This window comes from Neophocaena asiaeorientalis, unplaced genomic scaffold, assembly GCF_003031525.2.
Source record: "Neophocaena asiaeorientalis asiaeorientalis breed wild unplaced genomic scaffold, Neophocaena_asiaeorientalis_V1.1 scaffold332, whole genome shotgun sequence".
Taxonomy (NCBI): domain Eukaryota; kingdom Metazoa; phylum Chordata; class Mammalia; order Artiodactyla; family Phocoenidae; genus Neophocaena; species Neophocaena asiaeorientalis.
The window spans coordinates 2,312,841-2,327,344 of record NW_020173111.1 but is presented as its reverse complement, the minus strand read 5'-3'; the positions used below and the strand labels follow the sequence as shown (position 1 = coordinate 2,327,344).

Here is a 14,504-nt window from a genome sequence, read left to right as displayed (position 1 = left end):
CGTCTGCCTGGCGACAGATAACAGCTGGGAATCGAGTTAGAGGAGAAGGAGGGACAAGGTCAGGATGCTGACCTCCATCTCCAGAGGATGGGGGTGGCCAGGTTGACAGGGCAGGACGGCTGCCCGGGACCCTGTGATGTGGGGAGTTACGCTGGCTGTGTGGCCGCCACTGTGGGATTAGGGCTCCATTGGTGGCCACACAGAGCAGAAAGTGAGAAGGACAGGGGCGCTTTGCGGGGTGAGGAAGGGGGAGGTCGAAGGCATGCAGAAGGTGGCGCCATCCCGCCTGCCCTGAGTTCCCTCGCTGACGCTCACTGTCACCTGGCGGCTCTTCTCACCTGAGCAGAAAGGGGTGACGCAGGCCCAGCTATTGCAGGGGAGCTAGTGACCTTTCAAAATGACTCCTTTGATCTAGGAAATCTTAATGAACTTGACCAGGTGTTTAAGGCCCTGCCCCGCCATTCAGTCCTCAATGTCTGGGTGAGCCGTGCCTTGAGGAGAGCTGATGTGTTCTGCGCTCAGCTGACTTTAAGCTCTGACCCACCCTCGCCCTCCAGGAGAAGAAGCTGCTGGAAGACAGAATAGCCGAGTTCACCACCAACCTCACGGAAGAGGAGGAGAAATCTAAGAGCCTGGCCAAGCTCAAGAACAAGCACGAGGCGATGATCACCGACCTGGAGGGTAAGGGGGTGGCGGCAGCAACGGTCGGACTCGGGATCGCTGGAGTGTCCCCTGCTCGGGGGCCCAGCCTGGGCCTCGCTGCCGGGAGCTGGAGTGCCGGCCGGGTCTCCTGCTCGCTCTGTGCAGGCGAGGCTGGGGTCTGTGGTATCCGGCTGCTGCCCTCGAGACATGGGGGTCAGCGCCCGCTCCCTGTGGAGTCTGGACCTCCAGGCACTAGTTGGGAGGGACGCTCCCCCAAGTGACGAGTGTCGAGAATTGAGCTCCGGCGTTTCTCTCGTGTCACGCACCATGCGTTTCACAAGCTTCTGAGACTTCCTAGGAGCTTCTAGGTTTGACTGCGACTCTGCCACTAACTTCCTGTGTCATCTTGTACCTATTAATCTCCGTGAGCTTGAGTTTCTCTTACCTCTAAGGGGACACAGCGAAAGGGTGAGTGTGAGGAATGAACTAAATAATGCGCATGGACATGCTGTGTGTGTTTTAAGATGCCGGGCAGGTATCGCGAGAGGCCGTTGCTTCACGTGGGGCAGGGAGACAAATCATGCCTCTGTCTCCCTGTGCCCTGGGATCCGTGGTGGCTAGGAGGATGGCACAAGCCCAGGTCTGTGCTGTCTGGGGACCCCTTGTCCCCCTGCCCCTTGAGAGGAGCGGTACGGGGGCAAGGGGAGCCCAGACCACCGGGGGAGCTCTGAGCTCCAGCCAGAAACCACTGCTCCCTCTGGGGAGACGTGGGGAAGCCCGGTGCACAGGGCAGTTGTCAGTGCCCAGTGGACGTAGGGCTGAAACCATCTGGGCTGGTCGCTAGGAGAATTTTCCCAGCTTGGTTTCTTGGCCCCTCCTGGGTTAAGGTGTTCAGACCATCAAGGGGAAGAGGCGTCCTGACACAGAGATCTCTTCACCTGGGAATAGCCTGAAAGACTCCATCATCCAGGAGGTCTTGGAGCAGCAGGCCGGCTGGATTGGCAGACGTGAAAGTTTGACACTAACAGGTGTTGCCAAAGATGTAGAACAGTCAGAACGCACACACACTGCCAGTGGGAGTGTAAATTGGTAGACAGTTTCGGAGAACAGTCTGCCAGTGCCTAGTGAGGTTGAAGCTTTGCCTGCAGCCCATCCCTCTCGTCCACGTGCGTTGGGAGTCATGGGCAAGAATGCTCACGGCATCGTGGCTCAGGAGGGCACACAGCTGTAGGCTGTGCCCATCTATCCTACAAGTGCCCATCAGCTGTAGGATAGACAGATAAGTTGTGGTGTGTTCACGTGGTGGAATACACAGACAGAAGTCCAAATGGATCCATTACAGTGACACTTAAGTCGCTAAATCTCAAGATTTTAATGTTGAGCGACAAAAGTAAGATGAGGAATAAGAGTCACCAGCCCTTACTGCGCACACTCTATGGGCAGGCACGGTTCCAGGTGCTTTCAGATACCAACACGTTTGAGCCTCCCAGCAGCCTAAGGAAGTAGCTTGTCTTATAGCCTTACTACTCAGATGAGGCACAGAAAGGTAAGGACATCACCTAGGTGACGTCATAACAGGAGTTGTAAAGCCCATTGGACTCTGGTCCCGCTGTACCGTCTCCATAGAATTCATATAGGACAGATCCCTACTGTAAGTTCAGATTCGTGCAAGACTAAATGTTATAATTTGTAGGGAGGCAGACATGGTGGAGCCTCAAAGGGAAACGAGGGAACTGTAAACATGAACTTTGGGGGAATAGTTCCCTTGGTGGGAAGGGTCACTGGGTGGGGTTGGAGAGACAAGGACTTGGAAGCTTATGGTGACGTTCTTTCCCTTCATCCAGGAGTTGGGTATGAGTGTGAATCATGATCATTTAAACAGCACTGACGTTCTGTAACAAATATTTGGCATTTTATGTAAGATTTGAAGACAAAGACAGATCTGTAGCCACTGAGGGGTCTGTTCGCATCTCTCCGTTCTTCCTTCTCAGAGCGCCTGCGAAGAGAGGAGAAGCAGCGTCAGGAGCTGGAGAAGACCCGCCGGAAGCTAGAGGGAGACTCCACGGACCTCAGTGACCAGATCGCCGAGCTGCAGGCTCAGATTGCTGAGCTCAAGATGCAGCTGGCCAAGAAAGAGGAGGAGCTCCAGGCTGCCCTGGCCAGGTGAGGGCCAGAGCATCAGCCAGTGCCCGCGCTCTCAGTGTGCTCCCCGCTGTGGCTCTCGGTGCATCAGTGAACTGCGGGCACGTACTCCGCTGTTGTCTTGGAAGCCAATTAATGACAAAACATTTTCTGTTCACTAAAAGTGCAGTCTAAGGCTTCTCTGTCATTTGTAATCCCCCCAAAATTCATCCACAACCCTAGTCATCCAATCATAGCAATTCTTTCCTTTCCTTTTTAAAATTTCGTGGCTACAGGCATGCTTTTAAAAAAGATTTTTTTCCCCAGGCATATTTAGCTTCATAACAAAATTGAGCAGAAGTTACAGCGAATTCCCAAGTCCCCATGTGAACAGCCTCCCTCGTTAGCAACCCCCCCGCAAGAGTGATACGTTTGTTACGATTCATGAACGTGCACTGACGCATCCTTGTCACCCAAAGTCGGAGCACATTTGTATTTCTCCTTAGTTGCTGTAATCATGGACTGTAGCATTTTATTTCCTTTTTTTTTTTTTCAGTTAACATTTCATTTTTTTTTTAATGTTTAAAGGACTGAATCTTAATTTGGAAAATGAAATGATTCTTCTGTGAGGTTTTTGAATTCTCAAAGTGGAAGAGCGCTAAGTCTTCTGGATGCGTCAGATGTTTTTGCTGAGAAGACCTCCTAAGGGCCATGATTATGACTGCCAGAAGTGGCTTTGGCTGCACCTCTCTGAAGCCTTTTCTGCAGACTCTGCTCTCCGTAGGTGACAGTGACCTCATCCTGATGTTTTTGCTCTCTTTGGCAGAGTGGAAGAAGAAGCCGCCCAGAAGAACATGGCCCTAAAGAAGATCCGGGAGCTGGAATCTCAGATTTCTGAACTCCAAGAAGACCTGGAGTCTGAGCGTGCTGCTAGGAATAAAGCTGAGAAGCAGAAACGGGACCTCGGGGAAGAGCTGGAGGCTCTAAAAACAGAGTTGGAGGACACTCTGGATTCCACGGCTGCCCAGCAGGAGCTCAGGTGTGTCTTGGGACCGACTGCCCCAGTCACTGGGGGATAGGGGTGGTGGTGCAGGGAAGGGGAGGCTGTGGCCTGGGAGGGGTGGACCCCAAGTCTCTGCACACACACAGCGGCCTATTGTTATGGAGCAGAGAGCTCGGAAGCTGGTGGTTCCTCAGCAGCTTCTCCCTAGAGTAGAAGAACTTGGCTTGGAGTTGGGGTGAGGCAAGGGTGGGCTTTAAAGCTGAGAGGCTACAGAAGCCTCTACAAAGTGTGTCTGTGGGGAATTCCCTTGCAGTCCGGTGGTTAGGATGCTGCGCTTCCACTGCAGGGGGCACGACTTCCATCCCTGGTTGGGAAGCGAAGATCCTGCATGCTGCCTGGTGCGGCCAAATTAATTAATTAATTAATTTAATTAATCTGCTTATAACTCACTCCTGGCTCCTCGTATTTAGAATAAAATCCAATTCCTTACATAAAAGGCCTACAGTACATTTAAAAAAAAAAAAAAAAGTGTGTCTGTGAGCCTGGGCTGTAGGATGGATGGCCACGGAGAGAGGCCAGCGGGCAGAAAGCTGCCTGGGGTGGCCAGTGCCCCTTGCCGGGTGCTCTCTGTTGCCACAGAAGATCCCCAGGGCAGCATCGCTCCTGGATCCCTGGCCTCCCTCCTGAGGGCGTTTCTCTGTCCAGGTCCAAACGTGAACAGGAAGTGAACATCCTGAAGAAGACCCTTGAGGAGGAGGCAAAGACCCACGAGGCCCAGATCCAGGAGATGAGACAGAAGCACTCACAGGCCGTGGAGGAACTGGCAGAGCAGCTGGAGCAGACGAAGCGGGTGCGTGGGCCTCCCCAGGACTGGCTACGTGAGGCTCTGCCACTGTCGGGGGGGCCCTTGCAGAGTCTAGGCTCCAGCCCCTCGTGGCTGTGTGACTTGGGGATGTAGGTCCCTCTGTGCCTCAGTTATCCCATCTGTAAGGGAGGCTGATGATAGCCCGTCTCCTACAATTAATGTGAGAGTTGGAGTTGGTAACATGTGAGGCACTTAGATAGTAAGGGCTCGGTAAGTTGTTCAAGAATCATTTATTCTCATTATTATCTTGTTCATCAACCTGTCAGACCAGAAAATTTCATGGAATTGGAGCAACTCTGAAACTGAGTTTCAGAGAGCCATTGGGGTCCCCTTTTCTGAAGCCCGTCCCTTCTCTAGAACACACCCAACAGGTGGTCAGTTGGAGTCTTCGTGGGAGAACCCTGGGGATGTTGACCCCAGATGGTTTCTCGGCTATGGCCGAGCAGTTCCTGAACAAGACCAGTCCTGCATCCGGTGGCCTCCAGCTCACGGCCACCCTTGGTGGCAGCCCGAGAAGGCAGAGGCTCTTCCACATGTACAATATTTTCAGAAACCTGCCTTGTCTACCTATCTACCTTCAATTTCCACCTGGTTCTGGGCAGGTTGAAGCCTTGCCTGGTCCTTTAGCTGTTTTCACCCAAAGTGACTTTGCATTCACGCTGGGTCCGGTTTACCCTTGAACTTGCCCGTGATGCTGTGGCCGGCTCAGTACGGACTAGATTGGGATTGTCGTGTTTATTCTGTAAACTCGGCTTTTATGTTGTCTGGAAGAACATCACTGTGTTACTTTGAACATCAAATTTTCAAGAGGCTTTTCTGCAAGTCTACCTACGAACAATTATAATTTCCGTCATCCTATAATAACAGCTAAAATCTTAACATCAGCAATGATGGCATCTTGCCCTTGGACGCTCCCTGAAGCTGGTGCAGGAGGCCGGGCAGGGATGATGTGAGAGCTGGGGGAGCCCACGTGCCGGGTGTCCGGCCCCAGCTGGGTGCTGAGTTCACATCAGGCCCAAGCCTTCCGAGTCTGGGACCCTTGCCAGCTCGTCATCCCCCAGACTTGCCCAGTGTCGTTTTTGCTGCAAAGGCACCCGATTCTGGGTCTGGATCTGCCGGATCTTCGATGATGTTAGAAAGACCAGCCTCACGTCACAGGTGCCCCCTTTCACGTCTTCGCTTTTCTCCCCGCTGCCAGGTGAAAGCCAACCTCGAGAAGGCCAAGCAGACCCTGGAGAATGAGCGAGGGGAGCTGGCCAACGAGGTGAAGGTGCTGCTTCAGGGCAAGGGGGACTCCGAGCACAAGCGCAAGAAGGTGGAGGCCCAGCTTCAGGAGCTGCAGGTCAAGTTCACCGAGGGGGAGCGCGTGCGCACGGAGCTGGCCGACAAGGTCTCCAAACTGCAGGTGAGGCCTCCGCCGGACCTCCTGGGTCCTGGCCCACATCTCCAGGGCTCCCGCTCTTGTCTCTCTCTCTCTCTCTCTCTCTCTCTCTCTGTCTCCGCAACCTGGCTCAATCTGCGAGGCCTCTGGGGTTCAGCCTGTGACTCAGGTCCAGCATGGCCGAGAGAGCCGAGGTGGGGCCCAAGCAGTCGTGGTTGAGCTCATGGGGCTTTGTCTCCCATCCGTGCGCAGGTTGAGCTGGACAATGTGACGGGTCTTCTCACCCAGTCGGACAGCAAGTCCAGCAAGCTCACCAAAGACTTCTCCACTCTGGAGTCACAGCTGCAGGACACGCAGGTAAGGGCGGGACGGGTCCTGTGCCCGTACGGCATTAGCTACCAGGCTTCTGGGTCTTTGTCTCAAGAGCGTCCTCCCCTGTATCCGGGGGCTCTCTGCGTCCTCCCGGCTCCTTGCCAGGTCTCTGCTGGCTGCCCCCTGAATCCGAGGGACTGCTCCCCTCTTCCACCAAGGGTATGGGGACCGCGGGGCCCTGACGCTGCGGGTCCTAAGCCCCTGCCCTCCTTGTTCTCGGAGTAGGAGCTCCTGCAGGAGGAGAACCGGCAGAAGCTGAGTCTGAGCACCAAGCTGAAGCAGGTGGAGGACGAGAAGAACTCCTTAAAGGAGCAGCTGGAGGAGGAGGAGGAGGCCAAACGGAACCTCGAGAAGCAGATCGCCACTCTCCATGCCCAGGTTCGGAGCTGGCTCCCTGCAAGACACCCCAGGGAGCCTGCAGGCTGGGGAGCTTCTGGCGGGGTGCCCACCTGGACTCCAGGGCACAGCCCTGCCGCTGGGTCCACCCAGGCCACCCCAAGCTGGACACCTTCCCCTGGGGGAGCTCCTGCCCTCCCCAGACCAGGGCTCATGCCTGGGGTCCCCAAGGAGAATTTAGGAACCCATGAACTTGGGTGGAGGAGACGTACATCTTCATTTCACCAATCTCCAGCTGGCCTTTGGCGTTTTCTTCTGTTATGAATGTAGGCAACAAGCCGTGGCCCTAGCAGTGCTGGTGGCCTGTTCAGTAGAAACCACCGGTCATCGTGTCTGAGCTGAGGGCAGGCTTTGGGAAGGTCATCGTGCTCCTGGCCACTCAGGAGCCTGCTATCTGCTGGGCTGATAAAGAAGCACGATGGTTACTGAACCACAGTCTTAAAAAATACCCGACACCTGCACTTTTCTATATTGGTTTCTTGGTAATCCTGCGTATTTTGCTTTATGCACGTTCAAACCTCATTATGAGAAGGAAGTCAGAGTCTTCTCTGGACTCTGAAAGAGTCCGGGGCCAAAGATAGACCAAGGGCCCTCTTCTGGATCCGTCTTAGGACTTAAACGTGCCAGAAGATCCGCACCAGGTCGGGGAGGGTACAGGGTACCTGGATGGCGGTAGGGAGTGTGGGCACGGTGGCAGCTGTGTGTCCAGATGCGAGGAGGGGGCTGCGAGACGGACGCCTGCAGGCAGGGGGCACCAGGCTGCTGCCTGGGGGAGGGGAGGAGGCTTCCCACTGTAGGCCTCCGTCTTGGTACGAGCGGCTGGTGCGGGTCACGACTGAGAGGCCTTCCCAAGCTGACCTGTGGTGTCTGCCTCCCCTGGGCTCTATGCGCTAGGCACCTGCCCTCTGCAGAAGCTCCATTTCCCTGGTCCCAGAGGGAGCGGGAAGTGGTTGGGGGAGCCGTCTCCGTAACTGGGGTGGCAGGCCAGCTCCCAGCTGTCCCAGGTGTGGCCACGTTACCCGAGCAGGTGCCGTGCCGGGTGCCTCCTTACCCCTTGCTCCCGCCCAGGTCACCGACATGAGGAAGAAGGTGGAGGACGGCGTGGGGTGCCTGGAGACGGCCGAGGAGGCCAAGAGGAAGCTCCAGAAGGACCTGGAGGGGCTGAGCCAGCGCTACGAGGAGAAGGTGGCCGCTTACGACAAGCTGGAGAAGACTAAGACGCGGCTGCAGCAGGAGCTGGACGACCTGCTCGTGGACCTGGACCACCAGCGGCAGAGCGTCTCCAACCTGGAGAAGAAGCAGAAGAAGTTCGACCAGGTGGGTGTTGTTGGTGCTGCCACCGCCTCATGTCCTCCTCTCTGCAGACACCCTGCCTCGGGCAGGGGCCTCTGTCCGTCAGCCCAGCCCGGGGTCACCGTCACCCAGCTCGGGAGGAGGCCCTGAGGGGCAGGCGCTCAGAGGGCCCTCCCGGATTCCAGCTCGTTGAGGCGCCTGGAAAGAAAGCGCTCAGAACTGGGTGTCTTCACACGATAGGTTTGGGAGCAACATTTCCCCTTTCTTGGTTTATGTTTTTCGAATCTTCTCTAATTAGAATTTTTCTTTATACGTTCATAACTCTTGCTTACTCCAAGAGATCTGAGGCAGCTTACCGAGACGCAGGCAGTGGGGTGGGATAGAAAACTGGAATAAAGCAGGGGTCGGCAAACTGGCCGAGGGCGCCCACTGCCTGTGGTGGACAGAGGTATTGAGCACAGCTGTCACTACAGCTGCTTTAGTACTAACGTAGCAGTTACGCAAAGTCTGAAGTCACACGTGCAGTCTAAAGCGTTTCCCATCTGTCCCTTTTAAGAAATAAGTCCATGGAGTAAAGAGGTGCTGAAGCAAAGGGAAGGGGGAGGGCGGAAAACAAGATGATATGGTCAGGGTGGGCCAGCGCAGGGAAAAGATGCCTCACATCCTTGGAGGGGGGCCACAAGGGATTCGCGCCTCTGAGCAGCCAGATTCGCTTTCTTTTCAAGGTAAACACCAACCAGTTATTCAGGAAAACCAGGGGCTTTCCGGGTCCTGAGGGTGAAATGTTTACTTCCTGTGGGTTTCCGGAAGGGGCACTGAGTGTCATAAAGAACCTCGGTTACTAAGTGATAGAAGTTACACAGACTCCAATGGGTTGTGCAGAGGCCATCTCCACCTTCGTCTGCACAGCACGTGTCGCAATCGGAAGAAGCCGGCTCGCTGTTCTCCTTGGTCCCCCTCCCCCCAGTCCTGGCCCCTGGGACCCTCCTTCCCCAGGGAGTTCGGGCCCAGATGCTTTACCTGCCAGAGGCCAGCAGGCCCTGAGCTCTTTCTGAGAGCCGGTCACTCGAGCCTCATGGTGCCTGCCTGTCTCCCAGCTCCTGGCCGAGGAGAAGACCATCTCCGCCAAGTACGGGGAGGAGCGCGACCGGGCGGAGGCCGAGGCCCGGGAGAAGGAGACCAAGGCGCTGTCTCTGGCCCGGGCTCTGGAGGAGGCCGTGGAGCAGAAGGCAGAGCTGGAGCGGCTCAACAAGCAGTTCCGCGCGGAGATGGAGGACCTCATGAGCTCCAAGGACGATGTCGGCAAGAGCGTGAGTCCCCGAGCCCACGGCCGGCACTGGGGCGGCGGGTGGTGGGGGAGGGAGATGGCCTCAGGACGCGAAGGATTAGGGGCTCACGGACACGGAGGCTGGGAACCTGGGGGCCTCGCGCCCCTCTGCTCCTGACCACGTCCCCTCGGCGGCAGGTCCACGAGCTGGAGAAGTCCAAGCGGGCCCTGGAGCAGCAGGTGGAGGAGATGAAGACCCAGCTCGAGGAGCTGGAGGACGAGCTGCAGGCCACCGAGGACGCCAAGCTGCGGCTGGAGGTGAACCTGCAGGCCATGAAGGCCCAGTTCGAGCGGGACCTGCAGGGCCGTGACGAGCAGAGCGAGGAGAAGAAGAAGCAGCTGGTCAGACAGGTGCGGACGGCCCTCCCACTCCCCTGGGCAGAGGCGGGCAGGGAGCCCCGGGTTCTGGGGGCTCCTTTCTCCTTCCGCCGGGACTGGGGGAGTCCCCTGATTACGCCCTCCACGTCCTCACGTTCCAATCCTCTGCCTGGGGGTCAGTGGCCCCCTATACTAGGGTTTTATGGTCAGGAGTCCTCCCTGTCCCTGGACGCCCCATGGATGCCACGGGACTGGACCAAGCCCACCCGGGCCGTGAGCTGAGGCAGGGTCTGTGGGTACGTCCGGCCTCCTGAGCCGTCGGCATCTCCCCAGGTGCGGGAGATGGAAACTGAGCTGGAGGATGAGAGGAAGCAGCGCTCGATGGCCGTGGCTGCTCGGAAGAAGCTGGAGATGGACCTGAAGGACCTGGAGGCCCACATCGACTCGGCCAACAAGAACCGGGACGAAGCCATCAAACAGCTGCGGAAGCTGCAGGTGAGCTCAGGCTGGACCAAACCAGATCCGGCCGCACATGGCAGCGTCGGGCTCAGCACGGGGCTGGGACACTAGTGGGGCGGCCGATGAGTGCTGGGAAGTGCCATGTTGCCCTCCCCGAGGAAGGTCTTGGGGTGCCTTTAGCTCCATCTCCCAGATGGAAACCCAGAAGCTGAGCAGAAACAAACTAGTCGGAAGCAAACTTGCAGTAAGATTGTTGTCTTTGAGTGCCTTAAACAAAGAAACAAACAAGTGTAAACCTAGAAGTGCAATGGCGTTATAGTCACTTAGTGGCAGATTTCTAGAACAAACCAGACGTGGCCCATCCCAGCCTTAACAATGGTGGAAGGTTCCAAGCTGATGGTTCAGAGAAGCAGCCCGGAGCACAGAACACGTACTTGGGCTCATCAGTAATGAAAGAATAATAAGTTTAAAAAACCAGCTCCGAGATGCACATCATATCCAGCAAACCAGCAACAATAAGATCCAGTGTAAACGCTGGTGTTTGCGAGGTAGTAGGGCATAGGTGCTCTCATTGCGGTGGCCGCTCTACCTGGTACCACTTGGCCGTGCCCAGCAAGGGTTGTATCCTTTGGCCTGGGGAATCCCAATTTGGGATTTATCTGCAGAAGGAAAAAAAACACAACTATTTCCCAAGATCTTCAGAGTTAAAACGAATCACCAGTGAACAAAGGACACATGACCGCGCCATGTTGCCGGGACTAACCTGGCAGGTGGCCGTTGACCTGGAGCAGTGGGGATGGCCCCAGAGCGCAGGATCCAAGACAACAGGAGGTGGTAGAAAGTAAACAAAAACATAGCTGGACTAATACGCACCCGGGGACTAACGCTGCCGCAGGTGTGCTTTGTAGATCCTAACAGTTAAAAGCGTGTAAAGATGGTTTAGAGTAAAGGGAAGCTTTGTCTTTACTCTTTTGCCCTTTTATAGCCATGTTCGTTGAATGTGGCCACAGGCTGAGGCCCAGCCGTCGGTCCCTGTCGGCGGGGCGTCCCTGTGCGGGGGTGTGGGCACACGGGAGCGGCGGGACGGTGGCACCAAGCCTCTCCTCCCTGCCCTCAGGCCCAGATGAAGGACTGCGTGCGGGAGCTGGAGGACACGCGCACCTCCCGCGAGGAGATCCTGGCACAGGCCAAGGAGAACGAGAAGAAGATGAAGAGCATGGAGGCCGAGATGATCCAGCTGCAGGAGGTGGGCCGGGCCGGAGCAGGGCGCTCGGGGCCTCCACCCACATGCCGGGGCCACCCGGGCAGACCTGGAAGAACGGGCCAAGCTCCAGCGATGGGCCGGCGTGGTTCTTGCTTTCTGAAAGAATTGCCCCTCGGGGTTTCATGAAGTAGCAAGGCTCCCTGGTGTGATTAGAACGTGTGTGTGTGTGAATTAACTCGTCACCTCCTGGGGCCGGCTCCCTCGCATGAATCACCACCACCTGCGGTGACTTGCTGCCTGGCGAGGAGGGGTCCCTCCCCGAGGCTTACGGCGCCGAGTGTCCCCTTGGCGGCCTTGTCCCTCACACGAGGCAGGCCGTGAAAGCATCCCCAGGCTCTGGGCAGTCTTCTGCCTTGATGATGCTGGCTACCCAGTTGCTCCTAGCTGGGCCAGACATCCAGGCTCTCCTCATCTGCCCTGACCAGACCGGCTGTGCCCTCCTGCACACGTGGGTCTCTGGTGAGGCCGCCTCACCCTCAGGGTGAAGCCCTTGCCCCCGCCGGCTTTCAGAGTCCCGCACTGTGGCCTTAACTCACGTCTTTGTCCTGTCGCCCCTGCTTCCTGTCTGCCTGGAAGGTAGAGGGACCAGCATCCCGTCAGGCCAGGATGATTTCCTGTTTATTGCAACATCCCCGGCACCTGGCTTAGTTTTTATTTTATTTATTTATTTATTTTTATTTATTTTTGGCTGCGTTGGGTCTTTGTGGCTGTGCTCAGGCGTTTCTCTAGTTGCGGCGAGCCGGGGCTACTCCTCATTGCGGTGCGCGGGCTTCTCATTGCGGTGGCTTCTCTTGTTGCGGAGCACGGGCTCTAGGTGCGCAGGCTTCAGTAGTTGCGGCGCGCGGGCTCAGTAGTTGCGGCGTGCGGGCTCAGTAGTTGTGGCTCGCGGGCTCTTGAATGCAGGCTCAGTACCTGTGGCTCACGGGCCTAGCTGCTCCGCGGCATGTGGGATCCTCCCAGACCAGGGCTCGAACCCGTGTCCGCTGCATTGGCAGGCGGATTCTTAACCACTGCGCCACCAGGGAAGCCCTGGCTTAGTTCTTAGCGCTTAGGTATGGGGGCTGTGTGATCATACGGGGCCTAAGCTGTGGCCTCAGAGGGGCTCCCACTCCCAGTGCCCTGGCGCTGGAGGAGAAGCGGCGCCTGGAGGCCCGCATCGCACAGCTGGAGGAGGAGCTGGAGGAGGAGCAGGGCAACACGGAGCTGGTGAACGACAGGCTGAAGAAGGCCAACCTGCAGGTGAGCGGCGGGGCTCTCTGCGCACCAGGGCCCCCTCGGTGACGCGGGTGGGCCTCCCCAGTGGCAGAGGCAGAGGCGGCCGCCCCCTGACGCTTAGGGGATGATGTCCTGGTGCCTGCACTGGCTCCTTGGTTCCTCTCTCTCGGGTGCTGAGCTGCTTCTGACCCTTTACGCTGGGCAGCTCCCTCTTGCGGGAAGGCCTAGTGATCAGGGGCCCTGCAGGGTCCAGCTGCCCCTCCTCTGCCCCCAGCCGGGATCCCCGCCTTCCTCAAGGTCACCAGCCCTTCTTCCCACAGATCGACCAGATCAACACCGACCTGAACCTGGAGCGCAGTCACGCCCAGAAGAACGAGAACGCGCGGCAGCAGCTGGAGCGCCAGAACAAGGAGCTCAAGGTCAAGCTGCAGGAGATGGAGGGCACCGTCAAGTCCAAGTACAAGGCCTCCATCACCGCCCTCGAGGCCAAGATCGCACAGCTGGAGGAGCAGCTGGACAACGAGACCAAGTGGGTGCCCCTCGCCCGCCACCTGGCACCGTCTGCCGGCTCCTCTGTGTGTCCGCCCCTGAGACTGTTTCCCCCCATCCTGACGGGGCTCTCACCCCTTTCCCTGGGGCCTTTTGCTGGGGCTTGTGGAGTTTGAATAGGACCCATAGCCCACTTCTAAAGTTGGGGAGCCTGATGACTCTCTTGAGGGCTGAATCCGAGAGGTGGGGCTCCCACCCACCCGGGCAGCCCATCCGTGGGCTCAGCAAGACTGAGATTTCTTTGGGGGGTAATGGGGGTCAGTCTTCCTTTTTGCTAGATTTTTCTTTGGCTGCACTGAGCAGCATGTGCGATCTTAGTTCCCTTGACCAGGGACTGAACCCGTGCCCCCTGCACTGGAAGTGCAGAGTCTTTAACCACTGGATCGCCAGGGAAGTCCTCTTTTTCCTAGCTTTATATGTGCTCTCTGAGATGTGTCAGTTCCCTTCTCTGAACCTCAGTTTCCTTATCTGTGAAATGGGGCTAATCCCAGTGCCTTCATAAGAGTGTTCAGTAAAGGCGGTCTACCTTAGCATCAGGGGAAGTACCAGTGAGGCCCGGGAATGGGTGCCCCGGCCTGTGGATTTGTCGGCCAGACCTTCCGAAAGAGGGTGCCCCCCTGAGCCTCTGTGTTCGTGCCTTTCAGGGAGCGCCAGGCGGCTTCCAAGCAGGTGCGTCGGGCCGAGAAGAAGCTGAAGGATGTGTTGCTGCAGGTGGATGATGAGCGGAGGAGCGCCGAGCAGTACAAGGACCAGGTGTGTTGGCGGCGGAGCGGGGCCCTGCCCCTTGGCGGCTGAGGGCGGGGAGGGCCACAGGCGTGTGGGGTCATGACCGGGGCCCCTGGCCACGCGTCTCCGCAGGCGGACAAGGCGTCCACCCGCCTGAAGCAGCTCAAGCGGCAGCTGGAGGAGGCCGAGGAAGAGGCCCAGCGGGCTAATGCCTCCCGCCGGAAACTGCAGCGTGAGCTGGAGGATGCCACGGAGACCGCGGATGCCATGAACCGCGAGGTCAGCTCCCTCAAGAACAAGCTCAGGTGAGCCCCGCCGGCCCCACCTGCCCCTTCACAGGACCCTTTCTCCTTCAAAAAGTTAGTTTGTCCTGAAGAGCAGAATTTGGAAAATGAGGCTCCTATAAATTCAGTCACCTTTCTCAGCTAGATGTCAACGAGCAAGGTGCTTAATGACGCCGAGAAAGTGCCGGTCAGAGAGCCCTTCCTCGTTCTCCTTGCCTCCTGGGCTGTAGCCCGGCCTTTTTTTTTTTTTTTTTTTTTTTTAAATTTTTTTTTTTTTTTTTGGTGGTAC

General features: G+C 57.1%; 1 protein-coding gene across 1 annotated transcript in view; it reads left to right on the top strand.

Annotated features, from left to right (window-relative positions):
- The window catches only part of MYH9 (myosin heavy chain 9), a 93,525-nt gene that overhangs the window by 77,460 nt on the left and 1,561 nt on the right, over positions 1 to 14,504 (top strand). The window contains exons 24-39 of the mRNA XM_024743444.1: positions 558 to 681; positions 2,634 to 2,805; positions 3,590 to 3,802; positions 4,472 to 4,616; positions 5,830 to 6,036; positions 6,265 to 6,369; positions 6,610 to 6,762; positions 7,849 to 8,097; positions 9,171 to 9,383; positions 9,539 to 9,751; positions 10,052 to 10,213; positions 11,295 to 11,523; positions 12,541 to 12,680; positions 12,977 to 13,185; positions 13,850 to 13,958; positions 14,064 to 14,236. Coding sequence (XP_024599212.1) covers positions 558 to 681; positions 2,634 to 2,805; positions 3,590 to 3,802; positions 4,472 to 4,616; positions 5,830 to 6,036; positions 6,265 to 6,369; positions 6,610 to 6,762; positions 7,849 to 8,097; positions 9,171 to 9,383; positions 9,539 to 9,751; positions 10,052 to 10,213; positions 11,295 to 11,523; positions 12,541 to 12,680; positions 12,977 to 13,185; positions 13,850 to 13,958; positions 14,064 to 14,236 — 2,816 coding nt within the window. The remainder of the gene's footprint in view (positions 1 to 557; positions 682 to 2,633; positions 2,806 to 3,589; positions 3,803 to 4,471; positions 4,617 to 5,829; positions 6,037 to 6,264; positions 6,370 to 6,609; positions 6,763 to 7,848; positions 8,098 to 9,170; positions 9,384 to 9,538; positions 9,752 to 10,051; positions 10,214 to 11,294; positions 11,524 to 12,540; positions 12,681 to 12,976; positions 13,186 to 13,849; positions 13,959 to 14,063; positions 14,237 to 14,504) is intronic.